Source organism: Crinia signifera, chromosome 4, assembly GCF_055691185.1.
Source record: "Crinia signifera chromosome 4, ASM5569118v1, whole genome shotgun sequence".
Lineage (NCBI taxonomy): Eukaryota > Metazoa > Chordata > Amphibia > Anura > Myobatrachidae > Crinia > Crinia signifera.
Window position 1 is genome coordinate 113,706,059 of NC_139220.1, and position 16,213 is coordinate 113,722,271.

Here is a 16,213-nt window from a genome sequence, read left to right on the forward strand (position 1 = left end):
TCTTACATTTTTCCAGCTCGCACTATCCGGCATGGAAATGCAATATACCCAAAGGTCACTTGCTACGACTAAAGAGGAACTGCTCTGACCATTCCGTTTTCCTAAAACAAGCAAATGAACTAACTGGTGCATTCAGCGATCGAGACTACCCTGACTTTATTTTGCAAAAAGCCCTCTCCGAGACCGGTACAATAGAGAGATCAAGTCTCCTAAAAAAGAAAACAAAGACCAATAATACCGAAATAAAACAAAATAATAACGAGTTAGCTTTTATCTCTAAATTTAATGACCACTACTTAAAAATTAAAAATATTATTTCAAAAAATTATAATAAACTCAAAAACGATCCCCTATTGGAAGACGCATTACCCCAAAAACCCAAATTTATTTTCAAAAAGAATCGATCCCTGAAAAGTCTTCTTGCTCCAAGTTACCTCCCTCCTCCAACCCCAAGAAAGAGAACCCCAATGGACTTACTTGGCTGAAACCCAAACCCAACGGCTTTTTCAAATGTGGGGCAAATCGCTGCCTCACATGTCAATTTGTACCCAAAAAATGTACTAGTATCTATATGAATGGTGAGGATCTCACCTATCATATTAAAAACTTCATAAATTGCAATACTTGTTATGTCATCTATGTTCTGCGCTGCGCCTGTGATCTCTGTTATGTGGATCGGACGACCCGCCCCCTCAAACAGAGTTTCCTGGAACACAGGCGGAACATTCTAAACAAGATGTCCACACACAGTGTCTCATGACACTTTGTTGATGTACATAATGGAGATCCTGATTCCTTAACCCTAACAGGAGTTGAATTCATTCCAATAACAACAAGGGGCGGTGACCGCTTCAAATCCTTATGTAGGAAAGAGGTCCATTGGATGTACCGGATGGACTCCCTTTTTCCAAATGGCCTAAATGAAGCCGTGGAGCTCAATAGTGTTATTTGATTGAACCTCCATTGGCTCTAAACATCCCTCCGAGTTCCTCATGACTTAAACCATATGCCACGAGATATTAGATACAGATCCTATGTGTTTCATGTCATTTCATCTCCTCTCTAGAAATAGATATATATTATCGACCTTAGACATCTAGTTATTATTAGGCTCTATCTTTTATGGATACTCTATATGGATCTGAGATTTATGCGATCCACATAGGGTTACTTATTAACCCTTTTTAGGATTACTAACATTAAACCATTACTATTTTAAAACATATATGGAATACTGCATCCATTGGGATTCTTTTGATTCCTTATTTATATTAATTTTCATTCATTTTTATTCATATCTTCATTTATTTTTTTATTTTATTTTCTAATTTTTATTTTTATATTTATTTTTATTTTTATTATTATTTTTATTTTCTAATTGTACCTTTTTTTGTGTGTGTATTTTATTTTATTTAATCTCAATGTACTTCAATATAACTTTATGGTTTTACATATATATTTATATATGTTTTTTTGTTTCTATTGGTACCATGTATGGATATCTACACAATACAATTATCTTGTGATTCTAATGATTACCATGACAACCGATCCAAGCTGTTTCCCACTTGACTACATGCAATTTGCTTGTTTTATCTACATGTGTGCACTCATACATACAAATAAAACTATATTGCCCTCATGTCTATATATGAGTATAATATACTCTTTTTGCTTTTCTAATTATTCCGTTTTTATTAATAATCTGTACGCTGACTATGCCCATTAATCCCAGTGACTTTCCAAATGCTTGTGTCGCTTATAGATACCCGCCCAGGCTCCAAAGCAAAGCAGTGTTTGACACATTTAAAACACGGCCAATCCCTGTACAACAATAGAAAGAGGCCTGACACGCAGTCACGTGATGGAAGCCTCTTACGAACGGAGCCTGAAACGAGGCTTGAACCGCACGCAGGATCCCGATACTTCCGGGTCCCGGCAACACGTTGCTCAGTGTCATGTGACCGGACAGCTAAGACTATCGATTGGACTAGCTGCCGGTCACCATGACAACACCTCACAATAATATGCTAATTCTGACATCTCTCAAACTGATTGGCTAAATATCGTTCCTACACACTTTCCCTGTCATTCTTATTACCACTTGGATTTATACTTTGCAATACTCATTTTTGAAATCCTTGATCTGTATTAACAACTTAATGTATATTATTATCGTTTGCCTTCTGTTGATACGCATTTCTTTATACATATTATGTTGTTTTGTAAATCACACCACAGGTGTTATGATTCATTCATTTGTCCATGTGTATAAAAACCCCATGGCTAACAGTACCCACTAGCCTCACTCAGCCTGACACTATCTTAAGGCCCCCATACATTAGTCCGACTTGTCCTAAGGACGAGTCGGACCTGATTTCCCCCTGCAGCTCCCCGGGAGGGGGACACACGATTTGGCACTTGATGTGCCAAGTTTTGCAAATGATACATCGCATGCGATGTATCATTTGCAACTCCCAGGGAGCTGCAATGTGGAGCGAGCAGGGGGGCCGAGGACATCGAGGTGGCGGGCGGCGGATGGGGACGGACTCACGCTGCTAGTAGTGCGGACGCTGCGGGGGACACAGGTGGCAGTAACATAGAGCCGGGCGGGGGGAGCCGGGAGCTGTCAGTACTGAAAAAAAAAAAAGCCCATACAATGAATGGGCAGCCTGTGATTGGCTGAGCGCTCTCTCAGCCAATTGCTGACAGGCTGAGAGAGCGCTCAGCCAATCACAGGCTGCCCATTCATTGTATGGGTTTTTTTTTTTCAGTGCTGACAGCTCCCGGCTCCCCCCGCCCGGCTCTATGTCACTGCTGCCTGTGTCCCCCGCAGCGTCCGCTCTACTAGCGGCGTGTCCCCCCCCCCTACCCGGACGGAGCATGACAGCTCCCTGCTCCGGCTCCCCCTGCCGCCCCCCTCCCTCGCCGGCGTCTCCCGCCCCCCTCCCTCGCCGGCGTCCTCAGAGTCCCCACGGCTGCACATAAGATTTATCTTATGTGCAGTCGGTCCGACGTCCCGACTCTGACCCGATGCGCATGGGACCGCGCATCGGGTCGGACCGGGTGTCAAAACCTGCGATTTGGTCCGATTTCACTGCCCGATCCATCTGGATCGGGTGAAATCGAGGCCAAATCGCATAGTGTATGGCGGCCTTTAGAGTTGTGGAGGGGATAGACTTACTCACATGTGCACAGACTGGGAAAATCATTTGATGTGAGTGAATTACATATGGATGTGTGACATGAGACCGGATAGCGATATTTACGCAATTCACTCCCAGATTTATACAGGGTGGGTTTTTAGGCTGTGCGGTGACTAGTGATGCCATTCCCAGGGCATTTTTTTAATCCCGGGATTCTCGGGATCCCGGGATTGGCATCCCTAAAAGAAAAACACTCCCTGTCCACCCTGCAGTTTAATTTACATGGGCGGGTGCGCGGCAGCCGGGAGCGGGGCAGAGCAGTGCTGCAGAGGGTGCCTGGTGCCACCCCGCAGATTTACTTATATAGGCGGGTGGGAGCGGGGCAAAGCAGCGCTGAGGGGGGTGCCTGGTGCCGCCCCGCAGATTTACTTACATAGGCGGCGGGAGCGGGGCAGACAGCAGCACTGCGGTGGTGCGGCAGCACCAGCTGGGCAGGAGGGGAGGCTAGGAGATCAATGCGGCCGGGAGCGGTCATCTGTAGCAGGACACTTTGGACTGCGCAGCGTGACGGTCAGAGGTCATGCTGCGCAGGCTGCATGCCGGGGTCGGGAACAGCCGGCCAGATTCTAAGTGGGTGCTCAGCAGCCGGGATACTCCAATCCCGGGATTGAAATCCCAGACATTTTGGGGCCAAATCCCGGAAATCCCGCCGATCCCGATCCTGGGATTGGCCACCCTAGTGGTGGCTAACTACTCTACTCGCAGTCACCTACATATTTGCAGATCAGTGATCAGGTCAGAATCGGGCCCTAAGTGTAACTTACAGGAGTAGCAGTAGCGAATCGATACGCAATGTCGCTGGAAGGGTATCTGGTCCCTGAGTCCACAATGTCTAGGTCAAGAGTGGCCAAACCTGTCCTCAAGATCTACCAACAGTTCATGTTTTACAAGCAACCTGTGGCTCAATAGAAGGAATGAATGCAGCAGGTTTGAAATTGTGACAGTTAGTAATGACTACAGCTGTGCACCAGCTAGATGATTTGGAGAACGTGGACTGTTGGTAGATCTTGAGGACCGTTTTGGACACCCCTGGTCTAGGTCGACGGTGACTAGGTCGACCACTATTTGCCGACAGTGACTAGGTCGACACCTAAGAATAGTCAAAATACATATGGAAAGTTAACACAAGCTAAAGGTCGACATGGAAATCGTTGACACTCAACAGGTCAACAAGAGTTTTTCATATATTTTTTTTTGTATAGACAGACTTGTGTCGACCTAAGGTATGTGGACCATTTATTGGTGCCTACCTAGTCACTGTTGACCATTAGTGGTCGACCTAGTGACTGTCCACCTAGACATTTTTGATTCCCTATAGGCCTATACCATAACCCACTACAAGTTAAATCCCTGGCATATTGGAGGAGTTTTTCACATTTGTGAAAATATCTTTATAGGCATAAAGTGGTTTATGCCATCTGAGGATGGTGTAAACCAAAGGTCGCCAGTGACCAGGGGCACAAGTCAGCCGAACCCTGATAAATTAAGGAGGGTGCATGGCCATGGGGCAGGGGTGTGGCCCAGAGGGGCATGGCCACATCCCTGTGGGGGGGGGGGGGGGAGAAGGAGAGAGATGACATGCCGCTGCAGCTGTCTCTCTTCCCAGCTCAGCACACGGCACTGAGCAGCATGTGATGAGCTGGAAAGAGCGGCTGTGCTGCAGCGGCAGCCTGTGCTCTCTCTCCCCACTGCCCAGCTCCAGCAGACTCAGGCCCGGGTAAAAAGTACCTGCGCACCCTCCCTCTAAGGAGCCTTAATCAGTGGCATGTTTTTAATTGTGCAGTGTGTATGATGCACATGGGCCCCTGTGTCCAGGGGGGCAAACCACACATGCTGCACTTAGTTTTTTCAATTCCTACCTCTCTGAAGTCCACATCAGCAGTGCTGCTGGAATCACCGTGTAAATCATGTAGATCTGCACTTTAGCATTAGTGTCTGAGCCCTTTAGCTCTCAGATGCTACAGTGCTGTGCTGCTGTAGAGATGGCTATTGCTGCAGTTGCTATTAATGGCAATACTGTAACCAGCCATCAATAGTAATAAGCTATGTGATAGATGACCATCGATCGTTTTACCTATCGATGGCCATCCATTTTCTTTTGGACCAATGAATGTAACCTTTAGATGGTAAGACTTTAGTGTAAAAAAAAGAATAATTGGTACTTGTTTCTTAGCACAGCGCCACCAATTTTGATTGTATCCATCGGGTCGGAAAAATCGCGTCGATTGCATCGCATGCCAGCCAAATCGCATGCGATGCGATCGACGCAATTAACCAGATTTTTACATTGGAATCAATATAAGGGTCCCTGAGACCCGATTTTACATTGATTTCAATGTAAAAAGTCCCCAAACCCCCCATTCTAATACCAAACCCCCCCCCTCATGTTTGAAATGCCCCCCCCCCCCCATTGTTAACGCCAACCCGAAGCATGGCAAGCGCAGCGAGGGGCGGCAGTACGGGTCCTCCGACCTTTTCATACCCCCACTATCCACGTCGGCGTGGAGTTGATCTTGTAAAGTGTGGCGAGCGCAGCAAACCACCGAGCCCGAAGCGTGGCGAGCGCACGCGCATAACTTCACAGGTATACGCGTCCCCTCGGGGGGCTCACTGCGCTTGCCACGCTTCGGGCTCGGTGGCTCTGTGCGCTCGCCACACTTTATAAAGTCAACTCCACACCGACATGGATAGTAGGGGTATGAAAAGGTCGTAGGACGCGTACCGCGGGCTCGCTGCGCTCGCCACGCTTTGGGATGGCGTCAATAGCGGGGTGGCGTTAATAATGACGGGGGGCATTAAACATACTTTACAACTATATTCAATGTGAAATTGGCCATATTGGCCCATTTCACATTGTCACCTATGTAAAATCGCGTTGATCGCATCGCGGGCCATTATAATGGCACGCGACCGACGCGATCAACCCGATTTTCACTTTAAAACTTATTTAACATTAAAGTCTATGGAACAATTGTGTTGATCGCGTCGGTCGCATCGCGGCCCCTTATTAAGGGCCGCGATGGACGCGATCAACGCGATTTTCTCTTTCACCGGCAAATTAGCTGGTGATTGACAGAAAATCAGGTCCATCGCGTTGATTGTATGCCTTAAGTACAAACAAGATTTTTCGGGTACAATTGCGCAAAGATGGGTTGCCAAAGCCGCAAGGAACACCCAAGACAAGTTATACCAGAACTTGACAAGGATACACAATACAAAAAAATTCTTTATGGAATTCCAAGAATTTTGTATGCCTTAAGTACCTTAAAGTTAAGGCATACAATCAACGAGATGGGCGCTGTGCTAGGAAACAAGTACCGAATAATCAAATGTGACTTGGTAAGTACAGTATGCACTTTCCATGCTGGCTAGGTAGTACCTCTTCACGCTGGGAAAGAATCAAATGTTATGACTAGAGACAGGATTATATGCAACATAAAAAGCTTGAAATATGCATGCAAATATGCATGAATAATACTTAAAATATGCATGAAAAGTGTTAAAATATGCTACATTAAATAATAAAAAAAGTAATTTTTAACTTATTTATTTAAAAATCAGCATACAATTAGTTGCAAATAAACCTCAAAAATAGGCCCACAGCACCTGCAGGTGTCTAGTGCTGTACACAGGATTTTTTATGTTCTTCCTGGCCACTACAGCAGGGATGCAGTTAAAATCCCGGCGGTCGGGATCCCGGCGTTCAGAATCCCGACGCCGGAATCCCGACCGCCGAAATGCCGACACCTTCTCCCTCCTGTGGTGTCCACGACACCCCTGGAGGGAGAATAAATTAGTGTGCCGAGCGTAGCGAGGCACCGGGCCCGCTGCGTGGCGAGCGCAGCGAGCCCGCAAGGGGGGGGCGATCCACGTCCCCCCCTTGTCGGCATTTCGGCTGTCGGGATTCCGGCGTCGGGATTCTGAACGCCGGGATCCCGACCGCCGGGATTCAATACTGAATCCCTACAGCAGACTGCAGCGTCCAAAGCTATTCTTGCATCAACTACACGGACCCTTATCTCCAGCGCCGATCGATCAAATGTCAGCATAGTGTGTGAGGGTACTCACTGTGACATGGCATTTCCTCCGCGGCGCGTGATGTCACAACCCTTCAGCCCGCCTCCTCTGCTGCAGAAGTCTGTCTCTTGGCCAGGGGCCTGGGACTTAATGTCACCCACTCCAACTGATTTTTATTAACATGTATTAGCAGCCTAGAGCAGTGTCAGACATAGCGTACATCCAAGGTTACCCACACTGTGCACTTTACCACTACCTGGGCAGCAGAAGCAGGGCAAAGCAGTGCTGTGACTCACGGGTGGGAAGAGAGCGGGGCCTAAAATATGCACCATCACTAGATTTTAGGTAAAGTATGCAATAACCAGTGAGAATGGGCAAAATATGCAAATGCATGTGCATATAATCCTGTCTCTAGTTATGACACTACTGAAACTAGTTCCCATACAACAGACAGGTTTCCATAGTGCTATCTATATTTGCCTTGTTTACCATAAGAGAAGAAAACTTATTCACTGACATGATCTGTATTTTTCAGAAAAATGGTGGCTGTAGCGAGTACGCCACCTGCAACAATACTGGGCCAGCTGAACGAACCTGTACCTGCAAGTCTAATTATATCGGAGATGGAATAAACTGCAAGGGCAGTATCTACGAGGTACTCTATGCTAATTATGATCATGTGTTATGAGTCCTAAAATATGATGTGCCTGTTTGCTGAGGATACTGGCCCATATGTTACAATATATTTTGGAGATGTTGAACATACTGCTTTGATAATAACCTAACGATTGCCACATGAATCTAAATATTATTGATATGTATATAAAATTAGCAGGATGCTGTGAAAAAGGTGGGGCTTCTGATCTGTGTTTTACACATTGTACCTCTATGGCAGTGGTCAGGGAACTGGGTCCTCATTACCCCATACAGTGCATGTTTTGCTTGTAACCCAGCAGGTGCACAGGTGTACTAATTAATCACAGACACATATTATAAGGTCCGCAGGTGGAGTTAATTATTTCACTTGTGATTCTGTGAGGAGACCTGCAAAACATGCACTGCGTGGGGTAATGAGGACCCAGTTCCCTGACCACTGCTCTATGGAGTGAATCCAATTTTTGGCACATCAGTGGCCACTAGATGGCGCCCAAAAGAGCAATTTAAGTGTTCCTCTGTTCAAATGCAAGCAAGCATTACTGTTATGTTGTTCTGTCATTACTAGTTATACATTCTGAATTTCTCCATAGCATTAGTGCAATCATTCTGAGGGACAGATTTATAGACATACATAGAACCATAGTGTCCCAACATATAATTATACTCAGGGCTATTTTTCAGCAGGTTCCAGCAGGAACTGAGGCCCTTATTCTAGTTCACTCTTTCTGACAAAATATTTCTTAAGGTGCGTACACACGGGAAGGAGATATATTGCTTGCAATATATTGCTGAGCAATATATTGCTCAGTGTCTCCTTTTCATCAGCAACCAGAGATGGTCGCTGATGAAAAGGAACCTCTGCTGGGGGAGCCGCAGAGGTAATTAGCTGGTCGCAGGAGCAGCGATTACAATGGGACAGAAAACGGGAGCGCGCACCCGGCGATTTATCGCTGGTGCGCACTAAAATCACTGGCAATATGGTCGCCTGCGACCATATTCCCAGCGATTATAGCCCCTATCACCCCCGTGTGTACACAGTATTAGATGGACAAAACCATGTGCACTGCAGGTGAGGCAGGTGTGAAACCCCACCCAAATCTAATTATCTCTGCATAAGTAACACCTGCCTCACCTGCAGTGCACATGATTTTGTCCATCTAAGAAATATTTTGTAAGAAAGAGTGAACTAGAATAAGGGCCTCAGTTCCTGCTGGATCCTACTGAAAAATAGCCCTGATTATATTCATGCATGCCTAGCATCCCTATGTACATTGATGCTTTACTTCTGCTGCTGATATTCCATGGACTATACCAGTAAGCAGTTCTTACATCGACAATCATATATAAAAAGCAATATGGCTGCTCACTGCAGAAGTTTCCAGGAATATTCACAATCTATTAATCAACTATTTTCCTTTTCCTTTAGGAACTGAGGAGAAATCCCAAAACTTCTAATTTCTTTTATTTGCTGCAGGTACAGTATATCAGACCTTACAATCACTCCCTAAAGCTAAACATCTTACTGACACACTGAGAGTTTTTAGCCCATTTTGACAATTTTCCTTGGGGTGAATAACTTTTCATAGCAGGATGCTATGGGACAGCTTTCCATACCAGCATACCCTAACATCTCCAACTCAAAAACCGGTACAGGGTGTGTGGCAATAGAGGGGTGTGGCCATAGGTAAAGGGGAAGTGGTCATTACCATTTTACTATCCACTAACCTATCCCAATTTTAAAATAAAGATAACACTGCCTCTAACAGTCAGAATCTTTGCCCACTGCTAGTCCCCGCTGCCGGGTAGGGTTCTCGGTGCTGTGGCACTTCAACCACAGAGAATCGGCTGTGTGATGTCACACAGCTGATTCTCTGATCCCTGCAGCGGTGGCCGCTTGTGCTCAGGGCAGCCGAGAAAAGGGGGGAGCGGGTAATAACTACCCGGGTCCAGGCTTGCTGGAGGGGACCCTGCGGGGCCCTGGTCTGACCCCTCTTTCCCTCCTCTCCAGCGTGAGAGGTCATGCTGAGCCTGCTGTCAGCCCAGCACATGCTGTAGGTGTGTGCTGCTGCTGAGATTACAGTTTTTAGAGTTTTCTTTCACCCTTCTCTAAACATATTGGGGGCGTGGCCTAAGTGTGGGATGTTTCCACACTTAGGCCACGGCCCCAAACTTTTACCGGGGCCCGGCATTCCTCTCGGCTGCACTGCTTGTGCTGTAGTGGTTGGTTGCGGCGTAGTGGAGATGGGGACCAATCTACAGTCAGTCACTGGCACTGCTGATTGGCCACACACTGCCGATACTTGTAGTCTCCTAATAGCCGCAGTCTTTCTCTGAGCAGGGGAAGGGGGGCCCACAGCGTCCCCTCAGCCACCAGGACTACATCTCCTGCTGGCAGTGTTTCGGAGACTTACGGACACTAGACATATATATATATTTATATATATATATATATATATATATATATGCAACAGTTTGTGTGAGGAATGGTGCGCTGACACCTGCAGTTCAACAAATAAGCTTGTTCCACAAGCTCAAGACAGTACACTAGTCCTTCCAATAATATTAGGACAGCTGCTCCCCGATGCCAGAGCCTGATCCCAAAGGCTCACAAGCAAGAAATTCTGGAAAGAGAGGAAGACAAAGGGGGCGCCTATGGTGTATTACCGTTTTTAATTATAAAAAGACAGCAGACTTAAATAGTCATAAAATGACGGTATAAATTGCCCGTACCAAATAGTCCATCAGCTGTGGACTGGACTACCACATGATTTCATAAAAGAGGTTCCCACAGGCAACACGGCTGTAACATATGTTTTGGACTCACGACCCTCAGGCACCGCCGGCAACGTCCCGCACTGTCGTCTCGTGCCTGGGCTTCTCCTCGATCCTTTCCCCAGCTCGGTCCGTGGGAACTCCGTACAGCGTCACAGTAGCCACACCCCAACGCGTTTCGTCACCAGACTTCGTCAGAGGGGTGGCGACTGTGACGCTCGATCCCTTCCTTTAACCACCCAGCAGCCAATCACTGCTCACGGAATTTACATACACGGCATTTAGCATATTCCCTCGCTCAGGAACAACTTATATCATTATAATTACAATTTTGTACTTGTGGTTGTGGAATTTTGGGATTTCTAATATTGGTTGCGTGTGTGTGTTAGTAGCCCCTGTTTTGTGTAAAAACAGGGGAACAAATACTCAGTGAGGATCTGCCGATCACTCTAGAAGAATCATCACGTTTCTTATGTCATCTGTATTTGTTTAAATCTCGCTCTCCTATTCATATTCTTAAAAGACAATTAATAGTGGACAAGAAAAGCTTATTTTTCCTTCAGCCTATGGTGGACCACTGGTACCATGGGATATTCTAGGTCCTCCAGACCGGGCACCAAGGAGTTAAACTTCTGAGAGTGCAGCTGGGATGGCCTCCTTAACCCCTTCCCGACATTTGACGTACATTTACGTCATGGTCGGGAAGCACTTCCCGACACATGGCGTAAATGTACGTCATGGATTTAAACTGTCACGCGTCTATAGACGCGGTGACAGTTTCAACATGTCTGCTGTCCCTGACAGCAGACATGTCCGTGCATGCCCAGGGGGGGCTGCGATGCCGCCCCCCCGTCGGCGATCGCTGTGATTGGCTGTTCAGTGTGAACAGCCATTCACAGCGTTTTCCTGTGTCACCGGCGAATAACGTTCGCCGGTGACACGGGATCGGAGGTGATTGGTGCTGTAAAGTACAGCACCAATCACCGCGGGGTGTAAGGGTGACACTGGTGTCACCCCACCACACCCCGCCCGCCCCCAAAGGCCGTGATTGGTCCGTCGGACCGACGGACCAATCACAGCCATGGAGGGGGGTTTAAACTAACGGTGACTGCACTGCAGACGCCATTCCGGTCTGGAATAGCGTGCAGTGCGGTCACCGTGCCCACCTGCCGCCATATACTGACCAGAACCTTGCTCCATACTTACCTGATCACTGCTTCATCACTGCTTGATCACTGCTTGATCTGTGCTTGTAGTGTGCTGGATGCTTCCTGGTTCCTGTTGCTACTTGTGCCTTCCTGTGCTGTGAAATTGTGCTGCTGCAGTGTAATAGCTAGATAGAGAGATAGATAGAGAGAGATAGAGAGATAGATAGAGAGAGATAGAGAGAGATAGAGAGAGATAGAGAGAGAGATAGTGTCAGAGAGTGCTATATTTTGTGCTGCTGCAGTGTGATATAGTTATAGATAGAGAGAGAGAGAGATAGAGAGAGATAGAGAGAGATAGATAGAGAGGCCTAGTGACAGAGTGCTATATTTTGTGCTGCTGCAGTGTGATAGTTATAGAGAGATAGAGAGAGATAGAGAGAGAGAGATAGAGAGAGATAGTGACAGATTGTGCTATATATTTTTTATATAACTGACTGCTGCCCCCTCCTTTTGTGCTGATCAGTATAAATTAACTGATCAGCAACTTTTTGGGGGCGCAGGTTTTTTTTTATATATAGATATACCTGTCAGTGCTGCTGCTGCAGTGTCATAGAGTGATAGATAGTGAGAGATAGAGAGATAGAGAGAGATAGTGACAGAGAGTGATAGAGAGTGCTAAATTTTGTGTCTGCTGCCCCCGCCTTTTGTGCTGATCACTATATCTGAGGTGAACAGCAACTTTTTTGGGGGTACAGAGGTTTTTTTTTTTTAGATATACCTGTCAGTTGCACTGTCAGTTGCACCAAAGGTTGTGCACCTGCTGCACCTCACTGGTAATCAGTGTCGCATCACTGATCACCTTTTTTTTTTTTTGTGAGTGCTGTGGGGTCTTTTTTTAATTTTTTTTTTACACACACTGTGATTTTGTGGGTGTCCTGTGGCCACTGTGCGCTGATCAGTGACGTACATCACTGATCAGCTTTTTCGGCACAGGGTTGATCTATTTTTTTTTTTTTTTTGATCAAATTACTGTTGCCTTTGAGCGCTGTTCAGTGACAGACGTTACTGACCAACATCTGTGCTCAATTTTTGGCGCAGGACCTTTTTTTTTTTTTTTTTTAACCCCTTCAATTTTTTATTTTTAACCCCTTCATTTTTTTTTTTTTATTGGTATAAAGTATTTTTTTTTTTCTGCACTACATACACACTACACACTACATACCCCCCAGGTTGAAATAAAGTTTGTACCCCCCCCCCCTACACTATACACGTGTTGAAACATTTCACTACCAGTAACACAAAAATAAAAATGTCCTCCCAAATGTCCTCCCAAATGTCCTCCCAAATGTCCTCCCAGTCATCCAGGAGAATGTATTCAGTGGAGGAGGCATATGCCATGCTTGCCTCTGACTCTGACACAGCCAGTGATGCAAGCGGGGAATTTGAAGGATTCGTCTTAAGCTCCTCTTCCTCCTCTGGTGATGAGGGACCCCCTCAAAGACGCCCCCGTAGAGCAGCTGAGACCCCCCCCCCCAACAATTGATCTCGTATGGACCCCACCACCAGACAATTTTGAGCCCCAGGTTCCTGAGTTTTTGGCCATGCCAGGAATCCAATTTGATTCCACAGGTCTCAGAGAAATTGACTTTTTCAAATTATTTTTCTCTGATGATTTTATAAATTTAATGGTGGACCAAACTAATTTATATGCCCAGCAGTTTATTGCTCAAAACCCCACGTCATCATTTGCTAGGTGGACCCCTGTAGATGCAGTAGAGATGATGACGTTTTGGGGTCTGGTGTTTCATATGGGCATAGTAAAAAAGCCAGAAATTAGGCAATATTGGAGTACAGATGTTCTGTACAGTACTCCATTTTACCGTATGGCCATGACCCGGACTCGATTTGAGACAATTCTTAAATTTATACATTACACCGATAATGCACAGTGCCCACCCAGAGATGATCCCACCTTTGACCGGCTATTCAAAGTCAGGCCGGTCATTGATCATTTCAGTGCCAAATTTGAAGAGGTGTACATCCCTGAAAAATTTATTTGTATCGACGAGTCCCTTATACATTTTAAAGGAAGGGTTAAATTCCGCCAGTACCTTCCCAGTAAGAGGGCAAGGTATGGCATAAAAATGTATAAACTGTGTGAAAGCACCTCAGGGTACACCCACAGGTTTAGGGTTTATGAAGGGAAGGATTCAAGAATTGAACCGCCAGAATGCCCCCCCTCCCTCGTAGGTGTTAGTGGGAAAATTGTCTGGGATTTAGTGCACCCCTTCCTGGATAAGGGTTATCACCTCTATGTGGATAACTTTTACACTAGCATCCCCCTGTTTAAGGCCCTTGGTTCAAGAGGTACAGCAGCTTGCGGTACTGTGCGCAAGAACCAAAGAGGCCTCCCAAAAACGCACATTGCCCAAGTAATGAGAAGGGGTGAAAGCAGGGGAATATGCAACGAAAATATGTTGTTGGTCAAATATAAGGACAAGAGGGATGTCCTTATACTGACAACAATTCACGGAGACAGTACCACCTCCATCCCTGTACGAGGTACCAGTACCCACACCTCCAAACCTAATTGTATCCTGGATTACAATAGGTACATGGGCGGAGTGGATCTTTCAGATCAGGTACTGAAGCCGTACAGTGCCCTGCGGAAAACAAAAATCTGGTACAAGAAGGTGGCCGTGTATATCATCCAGATGGCACTGTATAACGCTTACGTGCTATTCCGTTCTACCGGCCAGAGGGGGACATTTATGCACTTTCAAGAGGAAGTCATAAAGGGCCTAATATTTCGGAACCAGCAGGCAGAGGGCCCCAGTACTTCTAGTACTGGCCCCCGTATTGTACCAGGGCAGCATTTTCCTGATGAAATCCCCTCCACTGGAAAAAAGGGCAGGACACAAAAAAGGTGCAAAGTTTGCTATAAAAAGGGAATAAGAAAGCAAACTATTTTCCAGTGTGACACTTGCCCCGACAAACACGGCCTATGTATAAAGGAGTGTTTTAAAATATACCACACATCTATGGAATATTAGGTTCATAATTTCACCGTGCTTCGGGGGTCTTGCTAATGCCACATAGCACCCACCATTCATTCCACCAGAATCTGAGCCGCAAAATCCAAAAATCACTCCTTCCCTTCTGAGTCCTGCCATGCACCCAACTGGTATTTTTTGGTCACATGTGAGGCATTGCCGTACTTGGGAGATATTGGGGCACAGATTTTGGGGTGCTTTTTCTCCTTCATTCCTTGTGAAAATGAAAAATTTTGAGCCAGAACTGCATTTTTGTGTAAAAAAATGTAATTTTTCATGTTCACTGCCCAGTTTTATCAAAATTGGTGAGACCCCTGGGGGTTTGAAATGTACACTATACCCCTAGATGAATTCCCTGAGGGGTGTAGTTTGCAAAATGGGGTCACTTGTGGGGGGGTTCCACTGTATTGGTGCTTTGGGGGTCTTGCTAATGCGACATAGCACCCACCATCATTCCACCAGAATTTGTGCTGCAAACTCCAAATTTCACTCCTTCCCTTCTGAGTCCTGCCACTTTTTGGTCACACATGAGGCATTGCTGTACTCGGGAGAAATTGGGGCACAGATTTTGGGGTGCTTTGTCTCCTTCATTCCTTCTGAAAATGAAAAATTTTGAGCCAGAACTGCATTTTTGTGTAAAAAAATGTAATTTTTCATTTTCACTGCCCACTTGTATCAAAATTGGTGAAACCCCTGGGGGTTTGAAATGTACACTATACCCCTAGATGAATTCCCTGAGGGGTGTACTTCGCAAAATGGGGTGACTTGTGGGGGGGTTCCACTGTATTGGTGCAACATAGCACCCACCATTCATTCCACCAAAATCTGTGCTGCAAAATCCAAAAATCACTCCTTCCCTTCTGAGTCCTGCCATGCACCCAACTGGTATTTTTTGTTCACATGTGAGGCATTGCCGTACTCTGGAGAAATTGGGGCACAGATTTTGGGGTGCTTTTTCTCCTTCATACCTTCTGAAAATGAAAAATTTTGAGCCAGAACTGCATTTTTGTGTAAAAAAATGTAATTTTTCATGTTCACTGCCCACTTGTATCAAAATTGGTGAAACCCCTGGGGGTTTGAAATGTACACTATACCCCTAGATGAATTCCCTGAGGGGTGTACTTTGCAAAATGGGGTGACTTGTGGGGGGGTTCCACTGTATTGGTGCTTGGGGGGTCTTGCTAATGCGACATAGCACCCACCAAAATTCCACCAGAATCTGAGCTGCAAAATCCAAAAATCACTTCTTCCCTTCTGAGTCCTGCCATGCACCCAACTGGTATTTTTTGGTCACATGTGAGGCATTGCCGTACTCGGGAGAAATTGGGGCACAGATTTTGGGGTGCTTTTTCTCCTTCAT

At 46.0% G+C, this 16,213-nt stretch overlaps 1 protein-coding gene across 2 annotated transcripts in view; it reads left to right on the top strand.

The window, feature by feature from the left end:
• LOC146074318 (stabilin-2-like) overlaps window positions 1-16,213 on the top strand; it is a 324,893-nt gene that overhangs the window by 203,308 nt on the left and 105,372 nt on the right. For both annotated transcript variants that reach the window (XM_083182261.1, XM_083182263.1), the window contains exons 45-46: window positions 7,759-7,878; window positions 9,307-9,354. In XM_083182261.1, coding sequence (XP_083038387.1) covers window positions 7,759-7,878; window positions 9,307-9,354 — 168 coding nt within the window. The remainder of the gene's footprint in view (window positions 1-7,758; window positions 7,879-9,306; window positions 9,355-16,213) is intronic.